We start from the raw sequence: 18,698 nt of genomic DNA on the forward strand, positions 1-18,698 counted from the left end.
GAACTTCCGGAAAAGTTCGCCTGGCGCAGGCGAACGCGAACCCCCAATGTTCGCCTGGAACCGTTCGCCGGCGAACCGTTCGGTACACCTCTACTGCTGATACCGCCACCTATATTCAACCCAAAACACAATTGCGGTGTCATTTTTTTTGGAGGTGTCTGGGCTGAAAACTGTCATGTCCCAGTTGTGCGATTGGACTTTGGACACAATGTGGGCTGCACGACCGCTGTCTGGAACCTAGTCCTGATGTTAATTGACAGCTTTTTTTTTTTTTTTCATTTTATGTCCACCAAATAATTAATTAGTATTTCCCTTTAATAAAACATGATGCTACATGCATCATTTACCCTAAAAACCATTTTAAAGCTATTTAAAGGGCATTTCCGGGTTTTCTATCCGGATAACCGAATAGGTCGGGTACCCGCGGGTAATTTGGTCGGCTATCCGGATCGGATCCGGATATCCGCAAGGTCGGATCCGGATACCCGGATCCGGATATCTGGGTACCCGAATCCAGATCCGGGCGGGTAATAAAAAGCACTACCCGAGCATCCCTGCACACCATGCAATTTCCCGTCAGATAGATGGGTCGAATCGATTATTACCGACATGTCTAATCTGATATCCAATTGTTTTTTTCTGATCGCTTTTTCCTTCACTTCTATTCAAAATCAATCAGAAAATTGATCAGATTTGGACCGGTTGACAATAATTTCCGGTTGAAATAGATTTCAACTTTGTCATATTACTTCAATAAAGCTTATTGAAACAGAAAATAATCAATTCAATCCATGACGAGAAATTGCACAGTGTGTACCAGGCATAATGTTTCAACCAGACAAGCTGTGCTGGGATTTTCTGTGAGTGCCCCGTGACAGTTTGCTCTGTCCCAACATCTGGGGAGTGCATCTGTGTGGGGTGAGGTGACTGTGTATATCGGCTACTGGATGCTTAAAGAGAAACTCCAACCTAATTGAACTTTATCCCAATCAGTAGCTGATACCCCCTTTTACATGAGAAATATAATGATTTTCACAAACAGACCATCAGGGGGCGCTGTATGACTGATTTTGTGCTGAAACCCCTCCCACAAGAAGCTCTGAGTACCGCGGTACTCTGGGCAAACTGCCACAATGTAACAATGTTCACAGACAGGAATTAGCTGTTTACAGCTGTCTCTAACAGCCAAAACAGCTAGAAGCAGCTACATAACCTGCCCACAGTAATTGTCACCATGTAATACATGTCAGAATGTGAATCTGGGAGAGGAAAGATTTTACAATGAGCAAACACTGACTAAATCATTCATACATAATTATGGTAAAAAATGAAGCTCTTTTTTTACTACATTATTTTCACTGGAGTTCCTCTTTAAATGAAGATAGAGTCTTATTCTGAGCGCTAAAGGTGACCCTACGCGTTTCGTCAGAATGCAGGGGTCAGCTTTCTGACAAAATGCTTGGGGAGCATCCAACACATTGGCGTTTGAGTCATTCAGAACCGTATAACTTGTTTTCTCTGTATTTTTGCTAGCTGGCTAAATACCTCAAATAAACAAAGGTCCATAGCATCTGTTAAGCCCACGATTCGATTACGATTCTATTTACCATCCGATTAAATCCGACATGTCCGATCTGGATTCGATTCAATTCGATTTACCATTGTTTTGCAATGGCAAATCGAATTGAACCGAATCAAATCCCAATCGGACATGTCGGATTTAATCGGATCGTAAATAGAATTGTAATCGAATCGTATAAAGAATCGTATCGTGTAGATTGGGCTTAATGTAATAAAAAGAACCCTCTGGGGCAGGGGTCAGGAACCTTTTTGGCTGAGAGAGCCATAAACACCAGATATTTTAAAATGTATTTCCGAGAGAGCCATACAATATACTGTATTTCAAACTGGGACTGTCTGTGCAAAAGAGGGCTGATGTCCCTGTTGCCATGGTGAGGTGTATACAGTTGATCCGCCAGGCAGTGGAAGTGTCAGACATGTCTCCAGCTTTTCTTGGGTTTCAGCAACATCAGCAATTTCCCGAGAGCCAGACAGGAGAAATACTGACTAACAGCTTGTACAATCTTGTCCTACAAAGTCATTGGACCTGACAGGGTCCAGAGTGGGACAATTGGAGGAGCTGTTAGTTTTGGGGGGAGAGCAAATAAGTTGATGGTGCATGCTACAGCAGTAGCGTGTCTACTTTGAAAAGCGCTGCCACACTAAGCTGGGCTGCTTGAGCAGTGTAGCTTAGTGAATCAACCCTTACTGTGAGCCAGATGTAGCCATCAAAAGAGCCACATCTGGCTCCCGAGCCATAGGTTCCCTACCCCTGCTCTGAGGTATACTTACCCCGGAAGGGGGAGCTTCTGGGTCCCAATAAGGCTTCCTCAATCTCTGAAGCCTGTAGGCAATCCCCCAAAACCTCCCCCGACAAGCTTGACAAGAGAAGATTTATTTACCTCTCCTGGATCTAGCGCAGGAACACTATCAGCTCTTCTTTCAGGCTAGGCGGATATAGCCAAACCTGATCGTATCCGCTGTACTGCGCAGGCGCAAAGGACTCGCGCGTGTGCAGTAGAGCGGATACGATCGGGTTTGGCTATTTCCACCTTACCCGAATGAAGAGCAGCTAGTGCGCCTGCGCAGGATCCCGGAGAGGTAAATATTTACCTCGCTGCACTTCAGGGGGACACAGTGCTGGATTGCCGAGCCACCAGAGCACGGGGGAAGCCTCGTTAGGATCCACAGGCTTCCACCTCCCGAGGTAAGTATCCCCCAGCGGGATTTTTTTACATTGCAGATCCTCTTTAAAAACTGTATGTAAATGTGAATTTCTTTAACCACTTGCCGACCGCGCACTTATACCGCGCGTCGGCAAAGTGGCAGCTGCAGGACCAGCAACGCAGCAGCAGGCTAATTAATCAGGAAGCAGCCGCTCGCGCGAGCGGCTGCTTCCTGTCAATTCACGGCGGGGGGCTCCGTGAATAGCCTGCGGGCCGCCGATCGCGGCTCGCAGGCTAAATGTAAACACAAGCGGAAATAATCCGCTTTGTTTACATTGAACGGCGCTACTGCGCAGCAGCGCCGTAAGGCAGATCGGCGATCCTCGGCCAATCAGCGGCCGGGGATCGCCGCCATGCGACAGGGGACAGCCTATCACTGGCTGCACAGGACGGATAGCGTCCTGTGCAGCCCAGATTGCCAGGGGGGACAGGGATGAGAGGGAGGGGGGGAATTTCACCGCGGAGGGGGGCTTTGAGGTGCCCCCCCCCGCAACACCCAGGCAGGCAGGAGCGATCAGACCCCCCCAGCACATCATCTCCCTAGTGGGGAAAAAAGGGGGGCGATCTGGTCGCTCTGCCTGCACCCTGATCTGTGCTGGGGGCTGCACAGCCCACCCAGCACAGATCAGCTAAAACAGCGCTGGTCCTTAAGGGGGGGGGGGGGGGGTAAAGTAGTTAATTAGCATGTAATATCAAAATCCTCAATATTTAAAATATTAATATGCAAATAATCAAATAATTGATTCAATTAAGTGTTATTTACATTATGAAGTGTACACATTCAATCTAATGTCCTCAGTTCACTGAGAATTAAAATGTGCCACACCCACAATGACTGAACATCACTGCTTGGTTTAGTTTGCCAATTAATGACACCCCTTTCCTTATCCCAGCAGGTGATTATGGTACAGGTGCTCTGTTCCTGCTCTGCCTGCCTAGAAGACACATCACAGAGGACAAAGTCTCAGGAAATGATGAAGAAACCTATTGCAGAAGGTGGGTGAGATCACATGATAGGCAAACACAGGGGGATTACAGCTGCCCAGAACCCTCCCTCAGACCAGGGCCGGTGCTGTGTCTGGGGAAAGGCACAAGTTGAGACACCAGAATATCTCAAGGCATCCTGCAGCTCACAGCACTGCCCCTTTTTTTTCCCTGCTACATATGACTTTGTGTACAGAACATGGAGCAGCAGTGTGTGTACTGAGCAAGGAGCAGCAGCCCGTGTACTGAGCAAGGAGCAGCAGCCCGTGTACTGAGCATGGAGCAGCAGCGTGTGTACAGAGCATGGAGCAGCAGCGTGTGTACAGAGCATGGAGCAGCAGCGTGTGTACAGAGCATGGAGCAGCAGTGTGTGTACAGAGCATGGAGCAGCAGCGTGTGTACAGAGCATGGAGCAGCAGCGTGTGTACAGAGCATGGAGCAGCAGTGTGTGTACAGAGCATGGAGCAGTAGTGTGTGTACAGAGCATGGAGCAGCAGTGTGTGTACCGAGCATGGAGCAGTAGTGTGTGTACAGAGCATGGAGCAGCTCTGGGAAACTTAACAGAATCAGGTATGAGCACAGCCCTGTGCCCTGCTGTGTGAATGCTTCACTTTCCCCTTCATTAGCAATGTCGGCTGTCCACATTATTATCTGTATCCAAACTGCTCCTGATCCCGTTGTCGGTCGATCGGATGGGAAATAACATTGTGTATCCAGCATGATGTCCTACTATATTATTATACTGTATTGTACGTGGCTGAGGGAGACCTTTCAGGAATCCCCCTTGAAAATCCTGGGATGGCCATGCTATATGTCTGTCTATCAGTTACTGAGTCCAGTGTGATCCACCAGTCATGCTTCAAAAGTCCCAACAGCAAGTTTATACGTAAACTGGCTGTTACCTAGCGGGCCCTGCATGTCTGTCCTTACTGCTGTTTGGATGTCAGTCCATAGAAGCAGGCTTTGCCCACAATGTAATGAGCAAAGCAGTGGAGTAGCTAGACTTAATAGGCCCCCCTGCAAAAATGATAGCATGGGGCCACCTTGGTCCCCAAACCCCATGCAGGTCAGGTGATCAGGAGCCAGCGAACGGCAGCTGAGACCAGAGAGTGTCCTGCTGTGAAGCAGCGACTGGAAGCAGGAAAAAAACTACACACGCTCCGCTACTCGCTATTCTGCATGGCGGCAAGAGGTGATGGGGAAGATTTTTGCGAGCAAATGTGGAGCGTTTTTTTTTTTTTTTTACTAACTGGCTGCACTTGCAGTTGAAGTGGATTCGAGGTGAATTTTTACTCATAGCATAATTGTGTTCCTTTCCTATTGTTTATAGGGCATTCCTCAAGCCAAATACTTTTTTTGTTTTGTTTTAATACTCTAATTCCCTATAAACTAAAGAAGCCACGCCCACAGGTTTTCAGAGAGCCAAGGCACTTTCAGACAGTAGCAAGGGCTCATGGGAGCTCAGTCTGGGCAGGAGGAGGAGGAGGTATTACTAGCCAGAGATTTCAGAGGCAGAAGGGAGGAGGGAGGAGGAGGGGGGATTAGTTTTTTTTTGCTCAAGATGCAGATAAGCCTGCCTCTGTGTAATGTTTACAAACAACATGGCTGCTGTCATTGTATCACAGGAAGAAATATTCATATTCTATTAAAGCTGTTTGCAGCTAGATTTGCTGTGTAAACTATCTAAACTTTAGATAAGATATATAGACAAGTTACTTGTTATAGTTAGTTTTTCATCTCGGATACGCTTTAAGTAGAGGGAGGAGGAGGGGCCCACAAAGCCTCCGCCCCCCCCCCCTTTCTGCAAGAGGTGATTGTTATGCCTATGGAGCAAAGGTTTCCCTGAGATCTTGCAGTGGCAATGACAGTTTAATAGATTTTAGTCAGGGTGGATGTGCTTACTGGAAACCAAATGGTTGTTGGATTTAACCTCTTGAGGACCACAGTGTTAAACCCCCCTAAAGACCAGGCCATTTTTTGTAAAATAGGCCACTGCAGCTTTAAGGCCAAGCTGCAGGGCCGCACGACACAGCACACAAGTGATCCCCCCCCCTTTTCTCCCCACCAACAGAGCTCTATGTTGGTGGGGTCAGATCGCCCCCTGATGTTTGTTTGTTTATTTATTATTTTTTTGTTTATTTTTTAATAAATTTCCATGTTTTTTTATTTATTTCCCCTGCCAGCCAATCACTTTCCTGCTTCTGGAGGGGACAGCCGTGTCACACGGCTGTCCCCAGTACCGCGTCATGCCAAGGCCACGCCCATCGGCATGACGCGGTCGGCAATAGGTTAAAGGACGATTTAAGGTGGTCACACACGTTATGATTTGTATGTTCGATTTTAATGCAATTCAATGAAAACGATTGTTTGTACAGAAAGAAAAAATATTTAACTATTCATTACACTCCAAACTTTATTTATTGTTTGTATAAACAACAAAAAGGATGGAATTATGAAAGAGTGTGTGTATATGTATATAAAAAAAGGGTGGACGTAGCATGCTGGTATGTAATGTGAAAATAATATACAGTAGAGTCCCGGTTATCCAGAACTCAACTAACCAGCAGTCTAAAGGTGGCCACTAATGATCCAATCTCTTTCGTCCAATTTTACCAAATCTATGTAGTATAAGGGTAAAATGAGTGAATATATTGAATGGATAATTTGGGCAATTCCCTTATATTACATAGAAATGGTAAGATTGGATGAAAAAGATTGGATCATTAGTGGCCACCATTAAAGGGCTCACAAGTTGAAACAAGTTAGCAATTGTTACTTAGGGCTGGTGCACACCACACAAGCTTTTTAAACACTGGAGATTTTAAAAGCTCTTGCTAACGCAAGGCTATGGGGGATTTTTACAAAATCACATCGCTCCAGTGTGCACACACACACATATAGGAAAACATTAGCAGGAGTTTTTAAAATCACAAAGCGCTCAGAAAAGCTCTTCTGGGGTGCACCAGCCCTTACCTGAGGCTTCTTCCAGCCCCTAGATGTTTTCTGAGTCCCTCGGTCCCTCACCGCAGCTCCGGTGTGCTCTGCTGTTCTGGTAGCAGCTCCTGAAGCTCTTGCTACTTGCAAGCTACTTGCGCCTGCGCCGACTAACTGTGCAGGCACAGTGGACACCCGATGACTTGGGCGCGCGCCCGCACATGTGCAGAAGAGCGGACCCGCCGACGGGTCGCTGAGGTTCACGGGTGGCCAGTGGGACAGCTGGGTAGCACAATCCATCGACAGTACTCCCAGATAGGGATGGTCGGAAATGCAGATTTTCAATTACGGCGAAATTCCGATTTCAGCAAATGCTTGCTTACTACCGATACTGCAACGTTCTGGCGGATTTCTGCAGAAAGTGTTGCTGTTTTGCCATTTTTTGTTAATAAAGTAAAGGTAATTTTTTTTTTAAATATTGTTTTTTATGGAATCCGTAATATAGTCTGAATCAGAAATACTCGGTAGTATTGGACCAATCAGAGAATGCAAAACTTTACTGCAGAAATGGGAAAACCACAGAAATGTTCAAAGGAAGCAAGAGAGACTTTAATTTTAAACAGTTGCCTGGTAGCCCTTCTGATCCTCTGCCTCTAATACTTTTAGCCATAGACCCTGAACAAGCATGCAGCAGATCAGGTGTTTCTGACATTATTGTCAGACCTGACAAGATTATCTGCATGCTTGTTTTTGGTGCGATTCAGACACTACTGCAGCCAAATAGATCAGCAGGGCTGCCAGGCAACTGGTATTGTGTAAAAGGAAATAAATATGGCAGCCTCCATATTCCTGTCACTTCAGGTGTCCTTTAAAGCGATCACAAGAATTAGGGCCCGTTTCCATTTGTGCGTTGCGATTCCGTTGCGGAAAACACGTCAACAAATCCGCATGCGGGTGCAGATTTGTTTGCGTTTCCATGCGTTTTTTCACACGATTTCACTCGCGGTTTGCTGTATGCGATTTTAACCATGTCAATGCCGGTAAGCCTTGACATGAGTTTTTTAGCGAAAACGCACGCGAAAACGCATGGAAAACTGCAAGACAAAAATGCTTGCGGTTTTCCTATTAAATTACATTACCGGCGATTCGCGTGCGGGTGTGTGGTATGCGAATTCTGACGGGTCTGCCGTGCAGATTTTTTCTGCACAGCAAACCGCACAGAATTCCTGACAAGTGGAAACAGCCCCATCCACTTGTATTGGTTATGCGAATCTGCATGCAGGAAACATATGCAGATTCGCTCTAGTGGAAACGGGCCCTAAGGGTTAGGGTTAGGAGGTGGGGCTTTTTAGTACTAGTAGTGTGTATGGGGCTCCTTAGGGGTTAAGTTTAGGCACCAGGGGAGTTTAAGGTTAGGCACAACAATGGGATGGTTGAAAAATAGGCACCACTTGGGGGGGGGGGGGGGGGGGGGTAAGGCTAGGCACCTCCCCCCGGGTTAATGTTATCCAGTTATGGACCAGAGCAATTTTCACCCTTCAGCGCTCCTCCCTTTTCATTCACCAATAACTTTATCCCTATTGATCACAACAAACTGATCTATATCTCGTTTCACCACCAATTAAGCTTTCTCTGGGTGGTACATTTTGCTAAGAATTATTTTTTGCTATTACAATTTTAAAATAATACATTCTACTGTAACTAAAACTCACGTTTTTATTTGCCCATTTGCCATTTTACACTGTTTAAATGATGTCCTTATCACAATGTATGGCGACAATATTTTATTTGGAAATAAAGGTGTATTTTTTCAGTTTGCGTCCTTCACTAATTACAATTCCTTTTTTGCAAAACTAAAAGTAATATATTCGCATGACATACATAATAAAAAAAATTAAGTCCCTAAGGCAGGGGTGCCCACACTTTTCCGGCTCGCGAGCTACTTTAAAACTTGCAGAGTCCAGGAGATCTACCAACATTTCAAATGTTACAGACTCCAACACCCCTACCCCTCGGTGTCATGAACAGCCCCCAGGTAAAAGTGCCCCTCCAGTATATGTAGCTAGGTATAGGTCCCTTCGTTATAGGTAGCCAGGTATAGGTGGTAGTTAGGTATAGATGCCTTCATTATAGGTAGCCAGGTAGATGTGCCCTTAGTGTAGGTAGCCAGGTAGATGTGCATTCAGTGTAGGTAGCCAGGTAGATGTGCCCTCAGTGTAAGTAGCCAGGCTGATGAGCCCTCAGTGTAGGTAGCCAGGCTGATGAGCCCTTAGTGTAGGTAGCCAGGCTGATGTGCCCTCAGTGTAGGTAGCCAGGCTGATGTGCCCTCAGTGTAGGTAGCCAGGCAGATGTGCCCTCAGTGTAGGTAGCCAGGCAGATGTTCCCTCAGTATAGGTAGGCAGGCTGATGTGCCCTCAGTGTAGGTAGCCAGGCTGATGTGCCCTCAGTGTAGGTAGCCAGGCTGATGTGCCCTCAGTGTAGGTAGTCAGGCTGATGTGCCCTCAGTGTAGGTAGCCAGGCTGATGTGCCCTCAGTGTAGGTAGTCAGGCTGATGTGCCCTCAGTGTAGGTAGCCAGGCTGATGTGCCCTCAGTGTAGGTAGCCAGGCAGATGTTCCCTCAGTGTAGGTAGCCAGGCTGATGTGCCCTCAGTGTAGGTAGCCAGGTAGATGTGCCCTCAGTGTAGGTAGCCAGGCTGATGTGCCCTCAGTGTAGGTAGCCAGGTAGATGTGCCCTCAGTGTAGGTAGCCAGACAGATGTTCCCTCAGTGTAGGTAGACAGGCTGATGTGCCCTCAGTGTAGGTAGCCAGGTAGATGTGCCCTCAGTGTAGGTAGCCAGGTAGATGTGCCCTCAGTGTAGGTAGCCAGACATATGTTCCCTCAGTGTAGGTAGCCAGACAGATGTTCCCTCAGTGTAGGTAGCCAGGCTGATGTGCCCTCAGTGTAGGTAGCCAGGTAGATGTGCCCTCAGTGTAGGTAGCCAGGCTGATGTGCCCTCAGTGTAGGTAGCCAGGTAGATGTGCCCTCAGTGTAGGTAGCCAGACAGATGTTCCCTCAGTGTAGGTAGCCAGACATATGTTCCCTCAGTGTAGGTAGCCAGACAGATGTTCCCTCAGTGTAGGTAGCCAGGCTGATGTGCCCTCAGTGTAGGTAGCCAGGTAGATGTGCCCTCAGTGTAGGTAGCCAGGCTGATGTTCCCTCAGTATAGGTAGGCAGGCTGATGTGCCCTCAGTGTAGGTAGTCAGGCTGATGTGCCCTCAGTGTAGGTAGCCAGGCTGATGTGCCCTCAGTGTAGGTAGACAGGCTGATGTGCCCTCAGTGTAGGTAGCCAGGCTGATGTGCCCTCAGTGTAGGTAGCCAGGTATATGTGCCCTCAGTGTAGGTAGCCAGGCTGATGTGCCCTCAGTGTAGGTAGCCAGGCTGATGTGCCCTCAGTGTAGGTAGCCAGGCTGATGTGCCCTCAGTGTAGGTAGCCAGGTAGATGTGCCCTCAGTGTAGGTAGCCAGGCTGATGTGCCCTCAGTGTAGGTAGCCAGGCTGATGTGCCCTCAGTGTAGGTAGCCAGGCTGATGTGCCCTCAGTGTAGGTAGCCAGGTAGATGTACCCTCAGTGTAGGTAGCCAGGCTGATGTGCCCTCAGTGTAGGTAGCATAGTTGCCACTTACCTCCCTCCAGCTCCAACGGCAGCGTTTGGGGCTTGTCCTTGTTGAGGCAGGCTGGAGTGGAGAGAGAGTGGTGGCAGAGGGAACGCTCAGGCGGGGAGCGGCTGCCGGCGTGCGTGGATACGTTGTGCCTGGCACCGCCCTCAGCCATAATGTCATGGCCGCGCCGCCTTTCTCCGCTCCTGCTCTCCTATTGGCTAGCAGCCGGCAGCAGAATCTGATGGCTGCAAAGTTTTATGTGACGCGGCCACATGGACCTATTGGGCACCCCCGCCCTAAGGTAACTATTTTGCATTTTTTTTTCAAGGAATTTTTTGAAGTGTTTCAATTTGGTAACAATGGGATGGGAGGTACGGGCTTAATTAATGGGTATTTTATATACTGTATTTTTATTTAAAGGATTCCCGAGGCCAACACTTAAATACATTTTTTACTCACCTGCAGGGCGCTCGTGATGATAGTGACCAGGGCCGGATTTACCATAAGGCACTGTAGGCACGTGCCTACAGGCGCCTGATGATAGAGGGCCAGCTCACTCCCCTCCCCTAGCGCCTCTCTCCTTCCCTATGCTGAGTCCTGAGCAGAGCATAAATGAGAGTTTAGTCACCTGGCTTTCGGCATTCCTTGGGTGAGATCTCGCCTTCAGTCTGGGCACCACTAGCTACTTAATACTGAGGGTACCTCTGGCTACCTAATGCTAAGGGAAACCTGTAGGTACCTATGACGGGTAAGGGAGAAGTGACTGCTGGTCCAGCCAGCACACTTGTAGTGCAGTTCCGCGGAGGTTTGTGGGTTCCAGGAGGGCGAAGTTTAGGGTGCCACGACATCTGTGCCTATGGGCTCCTCTGAAGTAAATCCGGGCCTGATAGTGACCCCACCAGCGGGTCGGCTCTTCACTGCCTGCACAGGCATTCCTGACTATGCACACATGAACTGGCGCATATTGCCACTCCGGCATCATCTCCATCCAGGGAACCATGTCTTTTGCCCACAATTTGAGGCTAAATCTTGATGTAATTTCTTCCCTTAACTTTTTTTATTTTCTCCTCCAATCGCTGAGTCACCTCAGCCTTGCTTGTAACACAAGTGAGCAGGGGATCATGTTTCAGCTAGGCAGCTAGGCCTATAATAATAAAGAGAAGTAATAAAAGGAAGAGGAGGAATATACTAATGCTTTGGATATTCTATATTTTTTTGTTCCTGAACAGCTGTTCCAAATCTATCCACAAGATGTCACTATTGCCAATTCATGCGTATAAACGTATTTTTAATGCGTCCCAGCGTGGCTATAAAATGGAGAAGCCTCGCACATGCGCAGTACGTCTGAGGAAGTCCAGAGTGACGAAACGCGTCACGTGCTGTGTGACGCCGACCCAGGAAGCGGTCTCTGTGGCGTCCCCCGTGCCTCCGCATCCCTCCTCTCACATTTGCCGGCTATGCGACATTATCGTCGCACGAGAGGACCTTATCACTACTGATGCCTGTAAGGTTGCTGCGCAAACTGACTGTCACCTAGGTGGACTGAGCAGATACTTCACAAACACTATACGGCGGTTGAGCTGTCTTCTCTGAGACATCCCGCCTGAAGAATCCCAGCAGAAGGTTCACTTAAAGTGAACCTTAAGTGTCCCAAAAAAAATGAGTTTTACTCACCTGGGGCTTACCTCAGCCCCCTGCAGCTGATCGGTGCCCACGACGAGTCGCTCTGATGCTCCGGGTCCCGCTGGCGGCCACTTCCGGTTTCGCCGTCAGGACCCGTCAGGCTGGGGAACGCGGCTGATACTACGCGTTCCCAGCCAAAATAGCACCCCTATGCGGCCATATGTCCGCATACGGGTGCCTATGCGGACATATGGCCGCATAGGGGTGCTATTTTGGCTGGGAACGCGTAGTATCAGCCGCGTTCCCCAGCCTGACGGGTCCTGACGGCGAAACCGGAAGTGGCCGCCAGCGGGACCCGGAGCATCAGAGCGACTCGTCGTGGGCACCGATCAGCTGCAGGGGGCTGAGGTAAGCCCCAGGTGAGTAAAACTCATTTTTTTTGGGACACTTAAGGTTCACTTTAAGGATACGTGAGTGCCTTGTTTTAAGAAGCTTAGGCTGGCACAGTGATTGAGGGTTGTCCTGTACAAGACTGTAATGGATGCGTATATGCATAATGCATAGAGGCTTGCTAGATTAATGCAAACGGGGTGACTGAGGTTTACAATAGCTTTACTGGATTTCTGGCTGTTACAATTGTAGCTAACCTGTTCTATGGGCCTGAAGAGTAAAGTTGTGTACACAATATAGTTCTGGAGAAATGGGAGTGCACTCCAACAAGGACTAATATATGGCCATAGGCCATATATTAGGTGCTTCTGATTTTTTTAAGGGGGGATTTTTATATTGTTTTTATGTATGAATTCTTTGCTACTAGATATTTAATAAAGCTTCTTTGAATTACATTATGCTCTGGGCTCCCCAACCCAATTGTTGATCCAGAGGTCCTCCCTTGAACGCATCTGGATCACCCGGGGGTCCCTGCGAAGGCAGCACAACATGTGCACACCCATGGGAAACAAGTGGGCATTGGCAACAAGATCTTCATCGTCCTCATAGTCCCATATCACATGCCTGTCCTCTTCCTGTGCCGTGTCGTCCTCCCCAAGCTGCCATCCCCGTACAACGCCAGCGGCGCTCTGCTCCTCCTCCTCAGCATTCAGGTTAGGGACCTCCAACTCCTCCACTACCTGTGAGCCCTCTTGTGCTGCCATCTGGCCCTTTTCCAGCTGCCTCAGGGTTTCCTCCCCATGCTCAATTAAATTGCACATTGTCTGCTCCAGCAGGCAAACCATGGGCCAGGCGCGGAGCTAGGGGGGGTCAGGGTAGGACAAGTGCCCCGGGGCGCCTGGTCCCCGAGGGCGCCCTCAGCCTGGCTGAGCTGCGGGGTTTTTTTTTCTTTTGCGGCGGAGGGGAAGGGAGCCAGCGCAGAGAAGCGAGAGAGCTGTGCGGATGGTGGGGAAGGGGGGCCATCTCCCCCCTCCTTCCCTCACCTTAGGTGCTCTCCCTCCCTCGCTGTCCCCTCCAATGTCCTCCGGGTGGCTGGCCTGGCAGCGGCGGGTGGAACTCACCTCCGTCTCGCTCCAGCGCCGGCCGGAAGTTCGGGTGCGCAGCCGCTGCTCTGGTCTGGACCAGACCAGAGTAGTGGCAGATCCATCCGGCGCTGCGACGAGACGGAGGTAAGTTCCGCCCGCCGCTGCCAGCCTGAGCCACCCGGACATTGGAGGGGAGAGTGAGGAAGGGAGAGCAGCTCTTCTCTGCGCTGCTCCCCTCCTGCTGGGGAGGGGGACACATGACCTGGCTACCTACTCTGGGCACATATACCCCTGGCTACCTACTCTGGGCACATATACCCCTGGCTACCTACTCTGGGCACATATACCCCTGCCTACATATACTGGGCATATACCCCTGGCTACCTACTCTCGGCACATATACCCCTGGCTACCTACTCTGGGCACATATACCCCTGATTACATATACTAGGCATATAACCCCTGGCTACCTACTCTGGGCACATATACCCCTGGCTACCTACTCTGGGCACATATACCCCTGGCTACCTACTCTGGGCACATATACCCCTGCCTACATATACTGGGCATATACCCCTGGCTACCTACTCTGGGCACATATACCCCTGGCTACCTACTCTGGGCACATATACCCCTGCCTACATATACTGGGCATATACCCCTGGCTACGTACTCTGGGCACATATACCCCTGGCTACCTACTCTGGGCACATATACCCCTGGCTACCTACTCTGGGCACATATACCCCTGCCTATATATACTGGGCATATACCCCTGGCTACCTACTCTGGGCACATATACCCCTGGCTACCTACTCTAGGCACATATACCCCTGGCTACCTATTCTGGGCACATATACCCCTGCCTACATATACTGGGCATATACCCCTGGCTACCTACTCTGGGCACATATACCCCTGGCTACCTACTCTGGGCACATATACTCCTGCCTACATATACTGGGCATATACCCCTGGCTACCTACTCTGGGCACATATACCCCTGGCTACCTACTCTGGGCACATATACCCCTGCCTACATATACTGGGCATATACCCCTGGCTACCTACTCTGGGCACATATACCCCTGGCTACCTACTCTGGGCACATATACCCCTGCCTACATATACTGGGCATATACCCCTGGCTACCTACTCTGGGCACATATACCCCTGGCTACCTACTCTGGGCACATATACCCCTGGCTACCTACTCTGGGCACATATACCCCTGGCTACCTACTCTGGGCACATATACCCCTGGCTACCTACTCTGGGCACATATACCCCTGCCTACATATATTGGGCACATATACCCCTAACTACATATACTGGGCATATACCCCTGGCTACCTACTCTGGGCACATATACCCCTGGCTACCTACTCTGGGCACATATACCCCTAACTACATATACTGGGCATATACCCCTGGCTACCTACTCTGGGCACATATACCCCTGGCTACCTACTCAGGGCACATATACCCCTGGCTACCTACTCAGGGCACATATACCCCTGGCTACCTACTCTGGGCACATATACCCCTGCCTACATATATTGGGCACATATACCCCTAACTACATATACTGGGCACATATACCCCTGGCTACCTACTCTGGGCACATATACCCCTGGATACCTACTCAGGGCACATATACCCCTGGCTACCTACTCAGGGCACATATACCCCTGGCTACCTACTCTGGGCACATATACCCCTGGCTACCTACTCTGGGCACATATACCCCTGCCTACATATATTGGGCACATATACCCCTAACTACATATACTGGGCATATATACCCCTGGCTACCTACTCTGGGCACATATACCCCTGGCTACCTACTCTGGGCACATATACCCCTGCCTACATATATTGGGCACATATACCCCTAACTACATATACTGGGCATATACCCCTGGCTACCTACTCTGGGCACATATACCCCTGGCTACCTACTCTGGGCTCATATACCCCTGGCTACCTACTCTGGGCACATATACCCCTGCCTACATATACTGGGCATATACCCCTGGCTACCTACTCTGGGCACATATACCCCTGGCTACCTACTCTGGGCACATATACCCCTGGCTACCTACTCAGGGCACATATACCCCTGGCTACCTATACTGGGCACATATACCCCTAACTACATACACTGTGTACATATACCCCTGGCTACATATACTGGGCATTTATACCCCTGGTTACATATACTGGGCACATATACCTCTGGCTACATATACTGGGGACACATACCCCTGTCTACATATACTGGGCACATATACCCCTGGCTACCTGTTCTGTGGACATCTCTACCCCTGGCTACCTGTTCTGGGGATATCTATACTGCTGGCCACCTATTCTGGGGACACCTATAGACCTGGGGCTACCTATTTTTGGGCAAGCACTGCTGTCAGATTGAGTGTATTTTGGGGAACTGCTGCCAGGTGAGAGGTGTCTACCATATTAAGGGGACATTCTGCCTATTTATGTGAAATGCTGTCTATTTATGTGCCTCATGACTGCTGAATTTGTCTTGTTGGGGGCCTCATGGTTACTGAATTTGTCTTGTTGGGGGCCTCAGGATTTGTTGGGGGCCTCAAGATCGCTGAATTTGTCTTGTTAGGGGCCTCATGATTGCTGAATTTGTCTTGTTAGGGGCCTCATGATTGCTGAATTTGTCTTGTTGGGGGCCTCAGGATTGCTGAATGTGTCTTGTTGGGGGCCTCATGTTTGCTCATGATTGCAGAATTTGTCTTGATGGGGGGGGGGGGGGCTCATGATTGCTGAATTTGTCTTGGAACATGCTGGAAGGTACATACTGAGGGAGGGTGGGTGAGCGTAAGCCTGCTAACCTCCATGTACATTTGAAGGGGCGTGACCAAATGTGGAGTACCCATAACCACGCCCACATTTGGTCACGACCCTTCACCTTAGGGGGTGCATTAATAGTCTTTGTCCCCGGGCGCTGAAAACCCTAGCTACGCCTCTGCCATGGGCACCCACTGACACGCGGAGGCCCGCTCCTCGCTGACCATCTTGGTTGCCTTCAGGAAGGGACTCAGAGTCAGCACCAGGCATACTTGCCGCATCTGTGTCCACTGGCTTGCACTGATGATGGGGACTTGCTGGTTGCTGGGGCCAGTTTTGTCTAACATGTAGGCCCTAACAGCCAGCCTGTGCTGACACAGCCGCTCCAACATGGCCAGAGCTGAATTCCAGCGAGTTGGCATATCTATTATCAGGCGGTGTGGCTTGTCATATTGCTTCTGTAAGGTGAACAGGAGTGCAGAGGTAGTGGCTGAGCGGCGGAAAAACCGTACCACCTCCCAGGCATCTTGCAGCAGGTTGTTCATCCCCTGGTGGGTGTGCAGGAAGCGCTGCACCACAAGATTCAGCACGTGGGCCAAGCAGGGGATGGAGCTGGAGGTTTCCCTGCTGCACTGCGGCCACCAGGTTGGCCCCGTTATCGGCTGCCACTTACCCCACATCCAGGCCTCTGGCGGTCAGCCACCTGCGCTCCTGCTTCCTGAGGGCAGCCAGGAGGTTGGCGGCCGTAAGCTTTTCCTTCCCCAGGGTCACCAATTTTAGCAGCGCTTGGCAGTGCCGAGGCTTGGCACTGCTACTGCCGAGGCGGGTTTGCTTTGCCGGTGTGGAGGGATTGGGATGAGAGGAGCCTGCTGCATCCCCCCTGATCCCGCGTGGTGGCACCACTAACTGGGCTGCTGCACTGTTGTCTTCCCTCCCTTCCACCAGTGTCACCCAGTGGGCCGTAAAGGCATACCTCCCAACTTTTGAAGATGTGAAAGAGGGACACTTAAGCCACACTCCTGCTTTTGCAAGAGGGTGACCATGGAAGGGAGTGTGCGGGGAGGGTGCCAGTGGGTGGGAGAGGGTGACACTGGGTGGAAATGAGGGTGCTAGTGGATGGGGGAGGAAGGTGCCAGTGGGTAGGAGGAGAGTGTCAGTGGGAAGGAGGAGGGTGTTGACAGGGTGCAGGGACAGGGTGCCTGGGGCAGGGTGCAGGGACAGGGTGCAGGGGCCAGGGTGCAGGGACTGGGTGCCTGGAGCAGGGTGCAAGGACAGGGTGCCTGGAGCAGGGTGCTTGGGGCAGGGACAGGTTGCAGGGACTGGGTGCCTGGAGCAGGGACAGGGTGCCTGGAGCAGGGTGCAGGGACTGGGTGCCTGGAGCAGGGACTGGGTGCCTGGAGCAGGGTGCAGGGACTGGGTGCCTGGAGCAGGGTGCAGGGACTGGGTGCCTGGTGCAGGGACTGGGTGCAGGGACAGGGTGCCTGGGGCAGGGACAGGGTGCCTGGGGCAGGGACAGGGTGCCTGGGGCAGGGTGCAGGGGCCAGGGTGTCTGGGGCAGGATGCAGGGACTGGGTGCCTGGGGCAGGATGCAGGGACTGGGTGCCTGGAGCAGGGTGCAGGGACTGGGTGCTTGGAGCAGGGGCCAGGCATTGGTTGCCTGGGACAGGGCCAGGCACTGGGTGCCTGGGACAGGGGCCAGGCACTGATTGCCTGGGACAGGGGCCAAGAGCAGGGTGCCTGGGACAGGGGCCAAGAGCAGGGTGCCTGGGACGAGCAGGTTGCCTGGGAAAGGGTGCAGGGGCAGGGTGCCTGGGGCCAGGGTACACTGACACTGGGGAAGGGTGCAGGGTGCCTAGGGAAGGAGGGTGCAGGGTGCCTGGGGAAAGAGGGTGCAGGGTGCCTGGGGAGGACCATCTAATATTAGAGAAAGCAGTGAGCCAGACACCCAGAACCCACAGACAGGACTCCAGTCTGCCAAGCTACATGTAGCTGCAGCTCTCAAGATAAGTCTCCCACTCACTCTCCACACAGACTGATATATTATATGCATAGGAGTTGTATCTCAGGCCATCTAGATTAACTGTGCTATGTAGCTCCTGAGAGAGACCTTATTGCCAAGAGATGGTATCCTACTAATAAATGATGCTCAGTTCTGGTGAATGTTCTGTTCATTAAAGAGGCAGTGTTCTTTTGCAAAGTGAAAAATATCCTACATTGTTCAGTCACAGGAAGAAGTTCACTGGTGGATATTGTAGTTATCAGAGATAAAGAGGAATATCCTGCATTGCTTGCTATGCCATGGAAGGCAGATTGTTTCATGATTAAATAACCCTGATAGAGACATTGCAGTATAGTGAACGAAGAACTGTTTTCTCTGAAGTTGGTGTTACTGTAAGACGAGATCTTCCTGCGAGAAGTATATTTCCTATAAGGTGCTAC

General features: G+C 50.4%; 1 protein-coding gene across 1 annotated transcript in view; it reads left to right on the top strand.

Annotated features, from left to right (window-relative positions):
* Positions 1-3,687: 3,687 nt before the first annotated feature.
* The window catches only part of LOC137522866 (galactoside alpha-(1,2)-fucosyltransferase 2-like), a 78,862-nt gene continuing 63,851 nt past the window's right edge, over positions 3,688-18,698 (top strand). The window contains exon 1 of the mRNA XM_068243007.1: positions 3,688-3,782. Coding sequence (XP_068099108.1) covers positions 3,689-3,782 — 94 coding nt within the window. The 5' untranslated portion in view covers position 3,688. The remainder of the gene's footprint in view (positions 3,783-18,698) is intronic.

This window comes from Hyperolius riggenbachi, chromosome 6, assembly GCF_040937935.1.
Source record: "Hyperolius riggenbachi isolate aHypRig1 chromosome 6, aHypRig1.pri, whole genome shotgun sequence".
Taxonomy (NCBI): Eukaryota; Metazoa; Chordata; class Amphibia; order Anura; family Hyperoliidae; genus Hyperolius; species Hyperolius riggenbachi.